We start from the raw sequence: 15385 nt of genomic DNA, 5'->3' as shown, positions 1-15385 counted from the left end.
AAGGTGTAGTTAATAGACATGAGTTTTTTCAAGATTGATAATAACAAAACTCTTTATTTCAAATCACATGAAAAATTTACAAGTTTTTTAGTACAAGTCATACTTTTACCAAATATTTTTAATTTTCTTGAATATACAGGGTGTTCCATTGATCATGTTACAAACGTCTAGGGCAGATAGAAAACGTCAAAAGAAAAACAAAAGTTCATACAAACATGGGTCCGGAAAAGCTTCCTCAGGGAGCTAGAGCACTTTGAAAATAACCTTTAAAAACTAGGTTTTTTTTAATAGCTCCGGAACTACTTTAGCTACCGCAACCAATTTTGAGAGGTAAATTATTGTTAGTACGTTTATTCTTTTGAACCTACTAAATAAAAAAAATATTTACCAGGGGCTTCAGAATCAGGGGGGTATTTGGTAAATTTAGGCCCATTTCTTTAAGACTTTAATTTCTGCCCGTTTGGGCATTAGATTATGATGTTCCTATGCTTTTTACATAAAAAAGGTGCTCTTAGTAAAAGTCGGTAAATGGTAAATATCACCGTTTTTGTGAAAATTGACGAAAGGCAAGTTATGAGATACAAAAATGAATTACCTATTATTATTAATAAACAATTTAAAAAAAAATCTGACGTAAATAAAAAATAAATGTTTAAAAAAAGTTAAGGTAGCCACTTTATTAAATTGGTACTCAATTTAATTAACTGTCACTTTAATTACCGTGAAGCATAAAATGTTTAATTGACTTTAAGTGTAATAAAAAACCAACAAATTAACAATTTTAGAAACGTAAACAAATTTTATTAAAGATTGGTATTACAAAAATAAACTTTGCGTGGTTTGGATTACTTCAGCAGCTGCGGAAATTCTGGTCACCAGGTCTTCTTCTGACTCGACTGGAGTTTCATATACGAGACTTTTCATATGACCCCAAAGAAAAAAATCTAAGGGTGTCAAATCTGGTGAGCGCGCTGGCCAGGTGATAGGGCCTCCGCGGCCAATCCAGCGCCTTCCAAAATTTTCATTTATAAACTCGCGGACAATAAGTGAAAAATGAGCTGGCGCTCCATCGTGTTGTAGCCATAAGTTCTGTCGTATATTTAGGGGCAGATCATCTAATAGTTCTGGCAGTACATTTCTTAAAAAAATTAAATAAATATTTCCCGTTAAACGAGGAGGCAACATAATTGGACCAGTTAAGCGTTCTCCAACAATGCCGGCCCACATATTGACCGAAAACTTATATTGATAGCTCCTAAAATGAATGCCATAAGGGTTTTCCTCACTCCACACATGATTATTCTTAGAATTAAAAATGCCTTACTTTGTAAATAAAGCCTCGTCAGTAAAAAGGACATATTTTGGAAATTAAATTTCTTCTGTACACCGGTCAAGAAACCAGTGGCAAAAATTCACGCGGGGCATAAAATCATTGGGTCCTAATGATTGCACCTTCTGCAGGTGGTAGGGCCGAAGAAGCTGTTCATTAACAACGTTCCATAGCCTAACATGATTTACATGCATCGCATCAGCTACTGCTCGAGTACTTACTGATGGGTTATCTTCAAATCGCTGAAGCACTTCTTCCTCAAAATACGGGATTCGGATGTTCCTTTGCGCGCCATTATCTTGGCGTTTTATTTTAACGGAGCCAGTGTCCCTGAGCCGTTGATTGACCCTTTCAAAAAGTGTGTGCAAGCAAAACAAAGTGCTCTAGCTCCCTGAGGAAGCTTTTCCGGACCCATGTTTATATGAACTTTTGTTTTTCTTTTGACGTTTTCTATCTGCCCTAGAAGTTTGTAACATGATTAACGGAACACCCTGTATTTGCTATCTTCGCTAATATCATAGCAAACGGAATTGAGTTTTTTTTATTAATTTGATTTTTTATTAGATTAGATTGCAAGGGTTGTGACTCAGTAGTTAAACGAAATTTATTCATTCATACCCGCAGTCCATCATCCTCCACCAAATTTTAAAACGTTTGCGTGATTAAATTCCGCTACGCTCGCCGCATTGTTCTTGTACACTCGCCTTAATATCCAATGGCTTTCATCGCTGTAACGTCAAGATACGTCATCATTATCTTCACCCTACGTCATCCCTTTATTTGTTTTGATATTGGATATTTTTCTAGTTGGGTTTTTGAAAGTTTGCTTTTACTCTACATTCTACTTTACTACATTCCATCACTGTCAACTGAGTACTTTTACATTGTCTCTTTTTAGTCTTTATTTTCAGTGAAACATAAGTGTTGTTTGTGATAAAAATACCAAAACTTTCTGTTAAAATGGTCAAACTATTCAGTATTTGTGTTTTATACAAAGGACCCACTACAGCCACATGGTTAAAGTCAGCGTTTGACTTGCAAAGCTTCAGCTACTTCCAAAGAGGTTCTGTACAAGAATTTATGTTGTTCTGTGCTAAAACCATCGTCGAGAGGACTTTGCCTGCTTCAAGACAGTCTGTGAAAGAGGGAGACTACTTTTGCCATGTCTATGTTAGGGCAGATAACCTGGCCGGTGTCGTCATTTCAGACCATGAATACCCTTCTCGAGTGTCACACACTTTGCTCACCAAAACACTGGATGAATTTGCAGAAAAAATCCCAGCAGCAAACTGGCCTAATTTACAAGAACGCGACGTCGCTTTTCCACAACTGAATGTATATTTAGCTAAATACCAGAACCCCAGGGAGGCAGATGTACTAACAAAAATCCAGGCAGAGTTAGATGAAACAGTAATTATTATGCATGATAATATGACAGCTGTCCTGAATAGAGGGGAGAAACTAGATGACTTAGTTTCAAAATCTGAAAACTTAAGTATACAGTCTAAAGCTTTTTATAAGACAGCAAGAAAAACCAATGCTTGCTGTAGTTTTACTTAAATACTTTTAATGTGTGTCAAAATATTTGTTTAGGGCCTCTCAATAAAGCACAGTACCAAAACTTAATTTTATGTTAAAAACTGAATGCAATAAACCTAAGAATTAATATGGATAAGGGAGGTAGTATAGTAAACATAATTTAATTTTTTTAAATAATATATTAGTGATGGGATTAATTATTAATTTAATAATTACTACAAGAGAGGATTATTAAAGACACTTTAAAAAAATGTCCAAAATCTGAAAACAATGTGGCGATGACTGCAGTTTTAATTATCTGATGACCTAGTCTGTTAATTTTATGAGTAGGTTCAATTTAATTTTAAACAACACATATTATCATCAATTATAATGATTACCAAAAGCTGTTAAAGGGTAAATTAGTATTATCTTACTCTTGAATTTTTTTACATTTTGACAGTATTTAAAGTGTGGTGATGTGGTAGACAAAAGGATATACAAATAGAGAAGAAATAAATTTATTTCAAATCATGACATCTCCTAAGATCTTGTTTTTCATTAAGTATGGATAGCAATAATTATAAATTAAATTCTCGATCCATTATTTTCTTTTTTGGTCTACCACATCAACTCAGACGTTAAGTTTTCCTTTTCCCACACTGAGGGTAAATAAGTGTACTGTGCTTGTAAATTATATACCTACTTATACCTAAAAATGCTGTATGTGGATTTCTGTATTTATTATATATATGCAATTGTTAATGTTTACATGTTAAAAAATATGTCTATAAATTAATGGAATTGTAAAAAAATATAATGGAAATAAAATTGTGGAACAATTGTTTACAAGATGTTTTAATTTTTTAAATATATATTTACCTATCCTATTCCTCTTTTAGCTTTAAACTCTATGACCTCAGGAATAGGATTAGTTTTTAAGAATATGAGTAAGTAATGTTCTGGGCCAATAAAGTTATTAGCATATTTTTATTATAAAAACTTTTTAATAAAAAAAATATAAGTTTTTATAGCAGCTAAATTTAAGTCACCAAGATTAAATTGTCTGATAACTTTTAAATAGGTAAAACCAATTAACCTTTAACCAACCATGTAATTATAATTTATTGTAATTTTGAAACTACTGGAAGAGGCTTTTTTTATTTTTAAGGGTTACTAAGCAGAATATGCCCATATCACATATTATTTGGACTCCTATTTAGTAATTCTACTGACTTAAGTAGTTTTAATGTGTTTTATTGGATAATAAACTGTGTAAAGAATCATGGCGAGGCCATGATTCAAAGGGTAGCCTTCATAAGCATGTACATAGACTTACTTTAATTTTTTAATATATAGGTACTTTTGTACTTCTGGGATATAGAACTGTACATCCTGTAACATCAAAATATAATAATATTAATAATAGGCCTTTATTTTTTAACTTGGCGAAGTTCAGCATGGCTGTTACTAATCGAGCATACATACAAATTTTTACTTATTGGCAACTTAAGGTACTAACTAGGCAATGATACTTTTGTAATTATAAAGGTATACAGAAGGTAACGCAAGTGTAGGAATGACATTTTATAAAATCACTAAAAAAATTTGACGTTCTATGGCGTAAGTATATTGTTTTTACCAATTAACAATTTAAACTTGCCTAAGTAAATGTTGCTTATATTTTTTCTTAAATCTCAAAAATGGTAGGTCATACAGTTTGCAAAAAATATCAATGTTGGCTAACTTAGGTAACAAATAGAAAAACGAACGTTGGCAAAAAAAAAAGAAAAAAGAAATATCATCTCGAGTTTCAAAGCAGTCAAAACTCATTTTGTATTCAAGAGATCTAAAATTACCTTATCAGACTTCTTCAGATTTTTGTTTGAATTCATTGATTAAAACATCAATATGTATGCTTATAAATTATATGTTTAATTAATCTGAGACCATAGATTGTTCTGGTAAATGCCACTATGTTTGAATGTCTGTAGTTCCAAATATGATGTTCCTAGAATGCTTCTTTAAAAATAGTCATGGAAGTTTTGATATTGATATTCTCTGAATAAACCAAAATGTTCTAGTTTTATCAATACATGTTCGGAGACAAAAAGATATCCTATTCCCTTTTTCCCTATTTTGCCGGATTCCGAGCGTTTAACACACATTTAAACTTTAAAGTACTATAAGTTCAGACCTATTCCAAATATAAATAAAACTAAAAAGATGTTGTCATTTGGCAATAGCTGTAATATAAAATTCATTAAATATTTCAAAGTAGATAGTTTAAAAAAAGAAAAAAAATCTTTCTGCTTTTCCACATGTGTTTTCGTCAGTCATTAATGTAATTTTCGACTGTAGATCAATTTTTGGTTTTCATGAGTTTTTTTCCTAAATCTATTAAAAATCTAAAAAAAAAAAAAAAAAATAAGGCAAAGAGGTTTTTAATAAAATAATTGCATCAATGCAACCTTTTTGGTTTGGGTAAAACTTATACCAAAATACTTATGAAATTATAACAAAAACACAAAAATAAAATATTGAAATAAACAATAAAAATAAAATTGTAAACAAAAATTACATTCTTTTTTCTAATACGAATTACATATTGCCCGTTAGGGAAAAATTAGGTACACTTAAAATAGGTATAATCTTTTGTTTCTGCTTCTTTTTAACGTATTCATTCACAAATTTGGTACATCGCAGATGAAACCACTTAAGGCAGAATCACACCCAATGTTTTTCTATTCATCCTCCTCTACATCACTTATGAGATCTTCTCCACAATCTGCTATACTTGTCTTTTTCTTCCTTGACATTCTCCTTTTCTTGGTCACTATTAAGTGCATGTTTTTTACGTTTTGCCTTTATAATTTCAGCCGTTTCTTCTCCCTTTTTGTTATGAAGATCTGTCCAAGCTTGACTACTTATTAATAGGGGCATTGTGTCTTTATTGTTGGCTTTGTTCTCTTTTTCTGTAAAATTTTTAAATTTAAAACGTTATTAAGAGAAACTTTAAGAGGCACATAGCAAGTCTGATGATTTCTTGGCTCTACTACTACATCATGGTTTCCTTTAGTCGATTACGCTAGTTCTTTATATGAAATAGATTCTTCAGAATTATTACTGTCATTTTGCAAATCTTTCATCTTACGTTCTTCATTAATATTTAAACTCATACTTTTGCTAGTATATCGGTTTCAAAAATATTCTGGGCTGTTGCTGCCTTCATTCTGTTTTTAAACATAAACCGCCTCCACACTGACAACTAGTTCTTCTAAACTATAAGACTCAGCAATAAATCCTAATATGGAAGAATTAAACGCGAGCAGATCACTATTTGTGGACACATCATTATTTGGCTTAAAATTATGGACATCGCTGGAATGAGTGGAAATATTTATTTTCCTTTAAAGATTTTTTTTCGAATGGAATTTTATGTGATGTGGGAGTAGAAGTTGGATTTCTTCGTCAACGTCAAAATCGTCAATAGTTCTCTATGACTTCTTGACAATTAGTAACAACTTCTATGATCACCTCGGTGTTGTAGTCGATCTCAAAAGCATTAATTAGAAGGACTGCACCCAAGTTTCCATCGCCTTATCAAGGTTTGAAATTTCCCTAATGTGAATCTAAAGCATTAAATTCACATCCATGTCATCCATTCCATGTTCTACTAACTTTGACTTTTTCAATCAATTATTTTGCAAAGCTTATTTCATATTTAGATATACCAGGTAGATTAAGTTCCTTGTCAATTCCCGCAGTATTTTCCGGTTATGGCCAGAAGTTTTTGACACATTTTTTGATGCCAATCAAATCTTCTATGTTTGTTTGCTTCAGTCAAAAATATTTTATTTGTTGCACAGCAACTTTTAACTTCCGAATTTCTTATCCTACTACGAGCTGTATGAGCAGAACCAGGAAAATGCGTTTCTTCTTTCGCCTTTATTGCTATTTCAAACGGATTGTGTCTTAGAAAGCCAACTAACTCTATCTTGAATGTCGTTTGAAATTTTTGGTCGACCAGAACCTGGATTTCTTACAGTAGCTCCATATTCTGCAATTTTTGCCTTAGCTAAGGGAACGGTATTTTTACTAATGCCCAATTATTCTACGATTCTTCCTATAGGAACTCCATCCATCAGACGAGTGTAGGTATATTATCCCTTTATGGTTGAGGAGATAATGCGGGCATTTTCAAAAAACGATTTAATTTTTTTAGCACTGTTTAATAGACATTTAATGCTGTTTACAATGATATGTGTCACACGATGGGGTTCCCATTTGACATTTCAAAGTGAGGCTAGCTGGAGGTGAGGAGGTGATTGAAAGACTTAATAACTTTTTTATTTTTCAACATAAACAAATGATATTTGGTATATCGATAGAATAGTTATAAGAGCATCTTTTGACATATTCTATTGTTTACCATCACTTCCGGTTTAATAGGAAGAGACACTAACTTTCTTATTTTAAATGGGACACTTGGTATATTATTACGTATTTCGATAGAAAATAATATTCTGAAAATAATGATACTCTATTTGCTACTTTTTATTTTATACTGATAGAAAAAATCATTTTTTTTTTAAATTTTAAGATAGGGTGCCATGAATGCGTTAAAAGTTTTAGTTTTTAATCAAGTAATCACAGAAAAATAGTTTTCATTGCATTTTATGACTTAAATCGTTTACATGCCTATTTAAAATGTCCAAACTATTAACTTTGGCAATTACTTTATTTTTTTAAATAGCACATTATTGGGAACAACCACTTTTGAAATGCGGTTTCTTCTTCCCAATAATTTGATATGAAAATTTTTAATCGGTCGATAAATAAGTCCATAAAAAGAAAAAAACTAAGTCACATAAATAAACGCATTTAATTAATAAAAATAGAAGGCTTTGATTTCTTGAATAGGCTGCGTTCTTTAATTATTTTTTAATTGACATTATACATGACATCTTGTTAAGCGCAATTATTATTTGTTATTTAAATAAATTTGTTAATATTTTAAATGTTTACCAATGAAGAAAAAGTTTATATGCCGTACGCTATATTCCGCACATACGAACATTCATTCGATAAGAAGGGGGTCGTTTCGAACAATACATGTAAAAAGTTTTGTATTAAAATAATTTATAAACCTCATATTATTTCTATTTGTTTATGGTTTGTGTGTACCTATGTTATGTTAGGTAAATGGAAAATAAAATATGTAGTATTAATATACTGAGTATAATATACTGAAAAAAAAAATTATATTGAAAAATTTGTTCTTTTATTCTCAAATAGTAATATGATGTTTGACAAAATATGATGTGTTATATCATTTGAAAAAAATACGCAGGCGTGTCATATCTATGCTTCCTGTTCGTTCATTTTTGTGAATTAGTATTTTTCTTCTTATGGGCTTATTTATCAACCAATCTAAGAAATAATCATATCAAATTATTGGGAAAAGGAAACCGCATTTCAAAAGTGGTTGTTCCCAATAATGTGCTAAATAAAGAAATAATGTAAATTCAAAAATTAATGATTTAGACATGTTAAATAGGCGTGTAAAGAATTTAAATCATAAAATGCAATGAAAACTATTTTTCCGTGATTACTTGATTAAAAATTAAAACTTTCAACGCATTCATGGCACCCTACTTTAAAATTTTAAAAAATGATTTTTTCTATGAGTATCAAACAAAAAGTAGCAAATAGAGTAGGTACCATTGTTTTCAGAATATTATTTTCTATCGAAATACGTAATAATATACCAAGTGTCCCATTTACAATAAGAAAGTTAGTGTCATTTTCTGTAAAACCGGAAATGATGGGAAACATTAGGATATGTCAAAAGATGTGCTTATAACTATTCTATAGATATACCAAATTTTATTTGTTTTTGTTTATGTTAAAAAGTAAAAAAGTTATTAAGGGTTCCCTCTTTTCTGTGTCACCCGGTATATCTAAATTGACTTGTTTTTTATTTTATTTCTTTTATAAGAAGTTATTAAAGGGGGATCGTTTTGAAATAAAAGCACTGTATATTAGAACACATATATTATCTTTTAATTATTTGTTATCTGTTTCTTTCCAGGTTCTTTCCAAAAATGTAAAAAAAAATATCCTACTATCCTAAAGATACTTAATTATTGTCATTCAACGCTATCTTGCTACCTGATTTTTTATTCTTCTTATCTTTATTATGATTAAGTTGTTATCTCTTATATAAAATTTTATGCGTTATATAACCTATTGGCTCTTATACAGGATGTCCGAAACTTACGCGTCAGAATTTCGCTGGGCGATTCTACATGAAAAATGAATGCTTATAAACTTATTTTCAATTTTTTCGAAATTAAAGAAGATACAGGCTGTTAAAAAAAATATTTTTTTCTAGTTTTTTTAAATAACTTTTTTCTAGTTTACTGTTTTGCGCCAAATTTAGCATGCATGTTACTAGGTGTTTCTTTGTATTCACCCTATTAATTTGACTTAATAAACGACTTTAAACGACTAATTATTGATATAATTAGTCGACAATGACAAAATGCTTAAGCTGTCCTTCACCTTAGAAAAATGACTTAGAACTTTTTTGTTTTAATCTTTTTATAAATTTGGATGTGAAATGAGTAAAGAGCATCAAAATATCTTTAAAAGATGCTCTTGTTGCAGCATCGTAGAATTAACGGTTTCCAAAAAAACGACTTTAAACATTTACGAACATTTAATTAGAAATTACTAAAAATTATCAAAGCCAGCCTTGAAACGAAACGCTTTAGTTTCCATGGAAATGAGTTATTATATTGCATTATAAATTTTGACAAATATTATCTGCAAAATTGATAATTTTAAAATCATTGAAAATAAGATGAAATAAGATGATAATAAGATGAATGAAAATAAGATGCATAATAATAGGCCCTAATAATAATTTGTATTCCAACGCAGATGCATTATTATTATGGTGCAGCTGGGGGAAATGTGTTAAGGGCACAACCTTTGTATAGAGAAACATTTTCGAATAGAAGAATACCACGATCGCAAATGTTTAGCACTATCCATCAGAGACTTTGGAGGATTTAAAATTAGTCGACATGATGTGGGCCGTCCACGAAGGAACTAAAAGCGTAAGATCAATTGCAGCTCAGGAAAAGTACAGTTCTTGAAATTTTATAATAGCAACTCCTACATCCCTCTCATTATCAAAAGGTTCAAGCTTTAAACCCTGAAGATCCAGTGGCTCGACTTAATTTTTGTAGGACCATTAGTAGGACCTTCTTAATCGTAATCAAAATTTCACACGTTGTATTCTCTTCACCGATGAAGCTGGCTTTGGACATGATGGTTTAATAAACCTTCATAATAAACATTATAGAACAACGTTTTCAGAATAAATTTCCCTCAATGTGTGGTCCGGTATTGCCGACGATCATTTAATCACAGAATAGCCCCGATCATTTTTCGGGGCTATTCTGTGCATTTAATAGGGCCACCTTTTTTCACGCAAAGGCTAAGTGGTGAGCAGTGTTGCCAACTCGCTGAATCCTTTCTCCACTGTTTATGAGAAGAAATTCCGTTAAAATCCGCTAGACCCTAAAACACGGTGTTAAACGGTCGCGGCCGGAAGGGGGCCTTCCCCCTGCCTGCCAGACTTTTGTCCAAGTCTGTAACTTGAGAATCCTTGTACATAAAAACTTCGAACCAAAAATTGTGCGTATTGTCAATACTTTTCCATGGAAGTAAATGGAGTTTTTTCCAATGATTGTCGATCAGTGCTATTTCTGCGTTATTTTTATTTATTAATTTTAATAAGATATGAATTTTTTTTTCTATATTGCCAGGGACTCGACTTTTGATTTCGGTAATTAAGACCAACAACGAACCTTATACATCGATCGCGTAGGCCGTCTTCGTCGTTAAAACCTTTTGCTACCATAGTTTTTAATTGATTTTCAAAGATGTATTCGAGGTAACATCTTTTATCGATATAATCCTCCAGCTTATCGGTGAATACATTACATTTTGGTTTTAAAAAACAAATATAAGCATAATTGAAGTCATCTGAGTACATTTGATGTAACAAATCCGCAGTATAATATTTATCATTACTTAATTTAGCTGTTTGAAAGTGAGTTTTCAACTCTAACCACTGAGTATGTATGCGAATAAGAGCTGGCTCAATAGACAACCATCTATTTGCACAAGCTTGCACTATCTTAAGAGGTTCAGCACCGTCATTAATTGTTTTATACAATGCATTATATATAATGATTGTCTCATGGAGGACTTTGAAAACCAGTCATAGGTTTTACGAATTAAAAATTCTAAATTTCGTGGTAGTTCTTTTGTTGCAGCTGATGCAGCAAGCTATAATGCATGGCATATACAGCGAATTAAAATAATATTGGGATTATAATAGGCCAATAACTTTTTATGAACGCCATTGTTTACACCAGTCATTACAGCTGCATTATCTGTTCCTAGGCCACGTAAATTTTGAATTTTTAAATTATAATTTCTTAACATACCCAAAAGGCATTCCAAAATCCCGTCTGCATTACCAGAATCCAATTCTCCTAGTCCCAAGCCAGTTGAAATAACTTTATTAGTTTTTGCGCTAAAATATATAATAAATATACCTAAATATTTGGTAAAAGAAATATCATTGGACTCATCAATTAACATGCTATAAGGTAGATCTGCAAGATCCTCTGTAAGCTCATTACGGAAATAAGGTGCAATTACATTTATTACTTCAGAACATTTGGTCCGTTGCATTTTCAATTGTTCAGCTTCAAAACCTAAAAAAGATTACAATACATGAACGTATTTTTATTATGTAACACTCAAAAAGCCTTTAAATGAGGATTTACAAGTGGGAATCAAGTGTTCGATACTTAATATCGAAGAATGACATGCAATATATATTGCTAGTTTGCCCTCGGCCTTTTTTACTGAGTCTAGTTGACTTTCTGGCTTAAAAGGCAATTTGGTATTTCCCAAAACAATCGTTGCGTTGTTCTTATGCCTTTTGCTATTTGCATGATTTTTCAAATCAGAGTATTTATTTTCAATTGTGGTCATACAAAATTTACACTTTGCCAATTTACCGTTGGTTGACTCAACGAAAGTTAACCATGGCGATAAAATGGGATCTTTCATCTAAACTTTTGACTATACGTATTTGCCATTTCAAAATATAGGATCTAACTAAAATATTTTATCAACTAATCAAATGTATAATAGTTCCAAACATTGTTACTAAAACTTACCGTTATTTTAACTCAGTAGAAGTTAAATTAACTATTTATTAACCATGTGGAAACACAATTAAATCAATAGTGCACTTTCAATATACAGACCAGGGAATCACCGAACGGCTTGTTGTTCAAATATTCAGAGGGCGCTCAACACCAGCACATTGACCGAAACGAATTTCTCGGGCGAATGTATTTTTTCCCGCTGCCTAATAGTGCCTACACTTCAGCATGGGCGTCCGAAGAGTAAAATGGGAAAGATATAATTTATTAAACCACCAAAATCCGCCTAATTATAAAATTATTCCGCTAAAAATTCCGCTGTCCGCTAAAATGATTTTTTCTCCGCTAGGGTAAAAATAATTCCGCTAAATCTAGCGGCAAATCCGCTAAATTGGTAAAACTGGTGGTGAGGTCTACTTAAACTTTTTAAGAAATGAGTTGCCCAATCTACTAGATGATGTTCCTCCTCAAATAAGGCGTGAAATGTGGCTGCTACAAGACGGCGCTCTACCCCATTTCAATGGAGCAGTGAGAAAACGTTTATATCAACATTTTCCTGAAAGATCGTTTGGACGCGGTGGGTTTGCGCAATGGCCTCTCAGATCGCCAGATCTAAACGTATGCTTTCAAGGCTTGCTGTGTTAATTTTGAAAATATGAATTTTTAATTATTATATCTACGATGATGCAACAAGAGCACCTTTTTATAAGATATTTTGATGCTCTTTACTAATTTGACATTCAAATTTATAAAAAGAGGAAAACAAAAATGTTCTAAGTCATTTTCCTAAGGTAAAGGACAGCTTAAGCCTTTTGTCATTGACCACTAGCGTCAAATGATGCGAATAGGGTGAATACAAAGAAACACTACTTTGCAACACTACTGCATGCAAAGTTTGGCAAAAATCAGTACATTTGTATATCATCAGAAATACCGTAGCCTGTACAGAAAGACAATTAAAGCAGCAAAATCTGATTATTATAGGGATCGCTTAAATATGACATCAAATAGGCAAAGAGAGTGTTGGTCGATTATTAATGATTTTAGACATTGCCATAGAAAAATATCTGAACCGGAGTTAAGACCTGACATTTTAAATAACTGTTATTGTGATATACCTAATATCTTGCTCAAGGGCATTCATAGTAACATTGATCCCTTACACTATCTTCAACAAGTGTCGGTTGAGCATTCATTTTTCTTTCATCCTGTCGATCTTACCGAAGTAAAAAATGAAAACAAACGCCTAAAAAACCATAAATCATCTGGAGCTGATGGGATATCTTCGAGGTTGTTACTCTTTTTGCCTGATTCAGCCTTAAATGCTTTAGTTTCTGCCATAAACAATTCTTTACATGAAAACATCTTGTCGGACTTGCATTGTCTTATTTATTTATTGTAACACGACGTTTCGGTTGGTAAGTATCTCCAACCGTTATCAAGTGTAAACTGAAAGCAAACTACTATTCTATAGGCTTATATACTAGATGTGTGCAGCGATATGGAAGGGGAGGGAAGGGAGGGAAAGTCATCCGTGAAAAAGAGTTGGAGGGGGGAAGGACACGCGTCTCTCTAGATCCTACACTGTCCTGAGAGTAGAGGCTTCCAGATGTTGGGTATATCGACGCTTGGCTGGCTGAAGATTCTCTGATTCTGTGAAATGAAAGCTGCCTCTACGAACTTCCTCTTCCGCCAGTGCTGTTCCTTGTGCAGAATCTTGGCTTCTGACCAATGGATATTGTGTCCATTATGCCACGCGTGCTCTGCTATCCCGGATTTGGAAACCTCTCCTCTTTGGGTCCAGCTGCGATGTTCCTTCGCTCTGATTTCTAGGGGGCGCTTCGTTTCACCTATGTATGAGTCACCGCACTCACATGGGATCCGGTAGACGCAATTTTTGGTATCCACCATGCCATCTGGTTTGGTCTTTGAAACCACGCTTCTGATAGTGGTGCTAGATCTAAAGGCAGTTCTAATATTGTACTTGCTGGCAATGCGTCGGATTTGTTCCGATGTACCCCTAATGTAAGGTATGGGTAGAAGTCTGGTTGTCGTGGTGGCCTCGTCTCTGATTTGATTTGGACGCGTCCTTTGGATGGTCCTACTTATTAGCTTCTTTGGATATCCATTCTGTTGTAGGTCTTTGTAGATGGTATCCACTTCAGTCTTGAGATCCTCGTCGTTTCTACAGATGGTTCGAGCTCTATTGTAGAGGGATCTAATGATGCCTACTTTGGTGGTTGCAGGATGGTTGGACTCATAGTGCAGATACTGGCCCGTGTGTGTTGGTTTTCTATAAACTGAAGTTCGTAGATTTCCGCCGACCTTTTTAACGAGAACATCTAGAAAAGGTAGAGCTGAGTCCTTTTCTGTCTCCATCGTGAATTTGATTGTTGGTCTAAAACTGTTGAGGTGAAGCAGAAACTCCTGAAGTGCTTTTTCCTCTTTGTCCCAGATGATGAAGGTGTCGTCCACATATCGAAGCCAGAGCTTCGGTTTGCACCGGGAGGCATCTATTGCATGTTCCTCAAACCATTCCATGAAGATATTTGCTATTACTGGGGAAAGAGATGAACCCATCGGAAGTCCTTCGTCTTGGGCGTAGAATCTATCCTTGACCTGAAAGTAAGAATTACGAAGACAGATCTCCAAAAGTTCCATCACCCCGTCCAGAGGCAGTGTGGTCCGAGTTGAGAAAGCTGCATCCTTGCTTAGTTTGTCTCGGATGATGTTAAGAGACTCTCCTATGGGTACATTGGTGTAGAGACTTTCGACATCAAAACTCACCAATCTGTCATTGGTCTCGACTTCGATCCCTCCAAGAAGGTCTACAAAGTGGGCAGAGTTTCGCACGAAAGACGCTGCATTTCCCTGGATCGGTCTAATGATCTCCAAAAGGAATTTCGAGAGTTCTGATGTCGGCGAATTTCTAGAGCTCGTGATGGGCCGCAGAGGCATTTGCTCCTTATGAATCTTGGGTAGTCCGTATAGGTGTGGAGGTTTGCTATAATGTGGTGTCAGCCTAAAGCGTACCGCATCCGACAATGTTGAGGAGTACTTTTTAAGTGCTCTGTAAATTTGACTTTCTATGGTTGTCGTCGGATCCTTAGATAGTAGCCTGTATTCGCCTTTGTTCAAAACTTCCTCAACCTTGTTTTCGTAGGTTTCCAGGTCCATAATCACAGTTGCATTGCCCTTATCTGCAGGAAGAATTTTGATGTTCTTTTCACTTCTGAGGTTCCTGAGAGCTGTTTCCTCTTCTTTGAAGGCGGAAGAG

General features: G+C 33.5%; 1 protein-coding gene across 1 annotated transcript; it reads left to right on the top strand.

The window, feature by feature from the left end:
• The first annotated feature begins 2091 nt into the window (after window positions 1-2091).
• On the top strand, window positions 2092-3691 carry LOC126736172 (synaptobrevin homolog YKT6). The gene has a single exon (XM_050440410.1). The coding sequence runs from the start codon at window positions 2291-2293 to the stop codon at window positions 2888-2890; it is 600 nt and encodes a 199-aa protein (XP_050296367.1). The 5' UTR covers window positions 2092-2290; the 3' UTR covers window positions 2891-3691.
• Window positions 3692-15385: the final 11694 nt, after the last annotated feature.

This window comes from Anthonomus grandis, chromosome 5, assembly GCF_022605725.1.
Source record: "Anthonomus grandis grandis chromosome 5, icAntGran1.3, whole genome shotgun sequence".
Lineage (NCBI taxonomy): Eukaryota > Metazoa > Arthropoda > Insecta > Coleoptera > Curculionidae > Anthonomus > Anthonomus grandis.
Note: the sequence above shows the minus strand (reverse complement) of the source record. Positions and strands in the feature narration are given on the sequence as shown.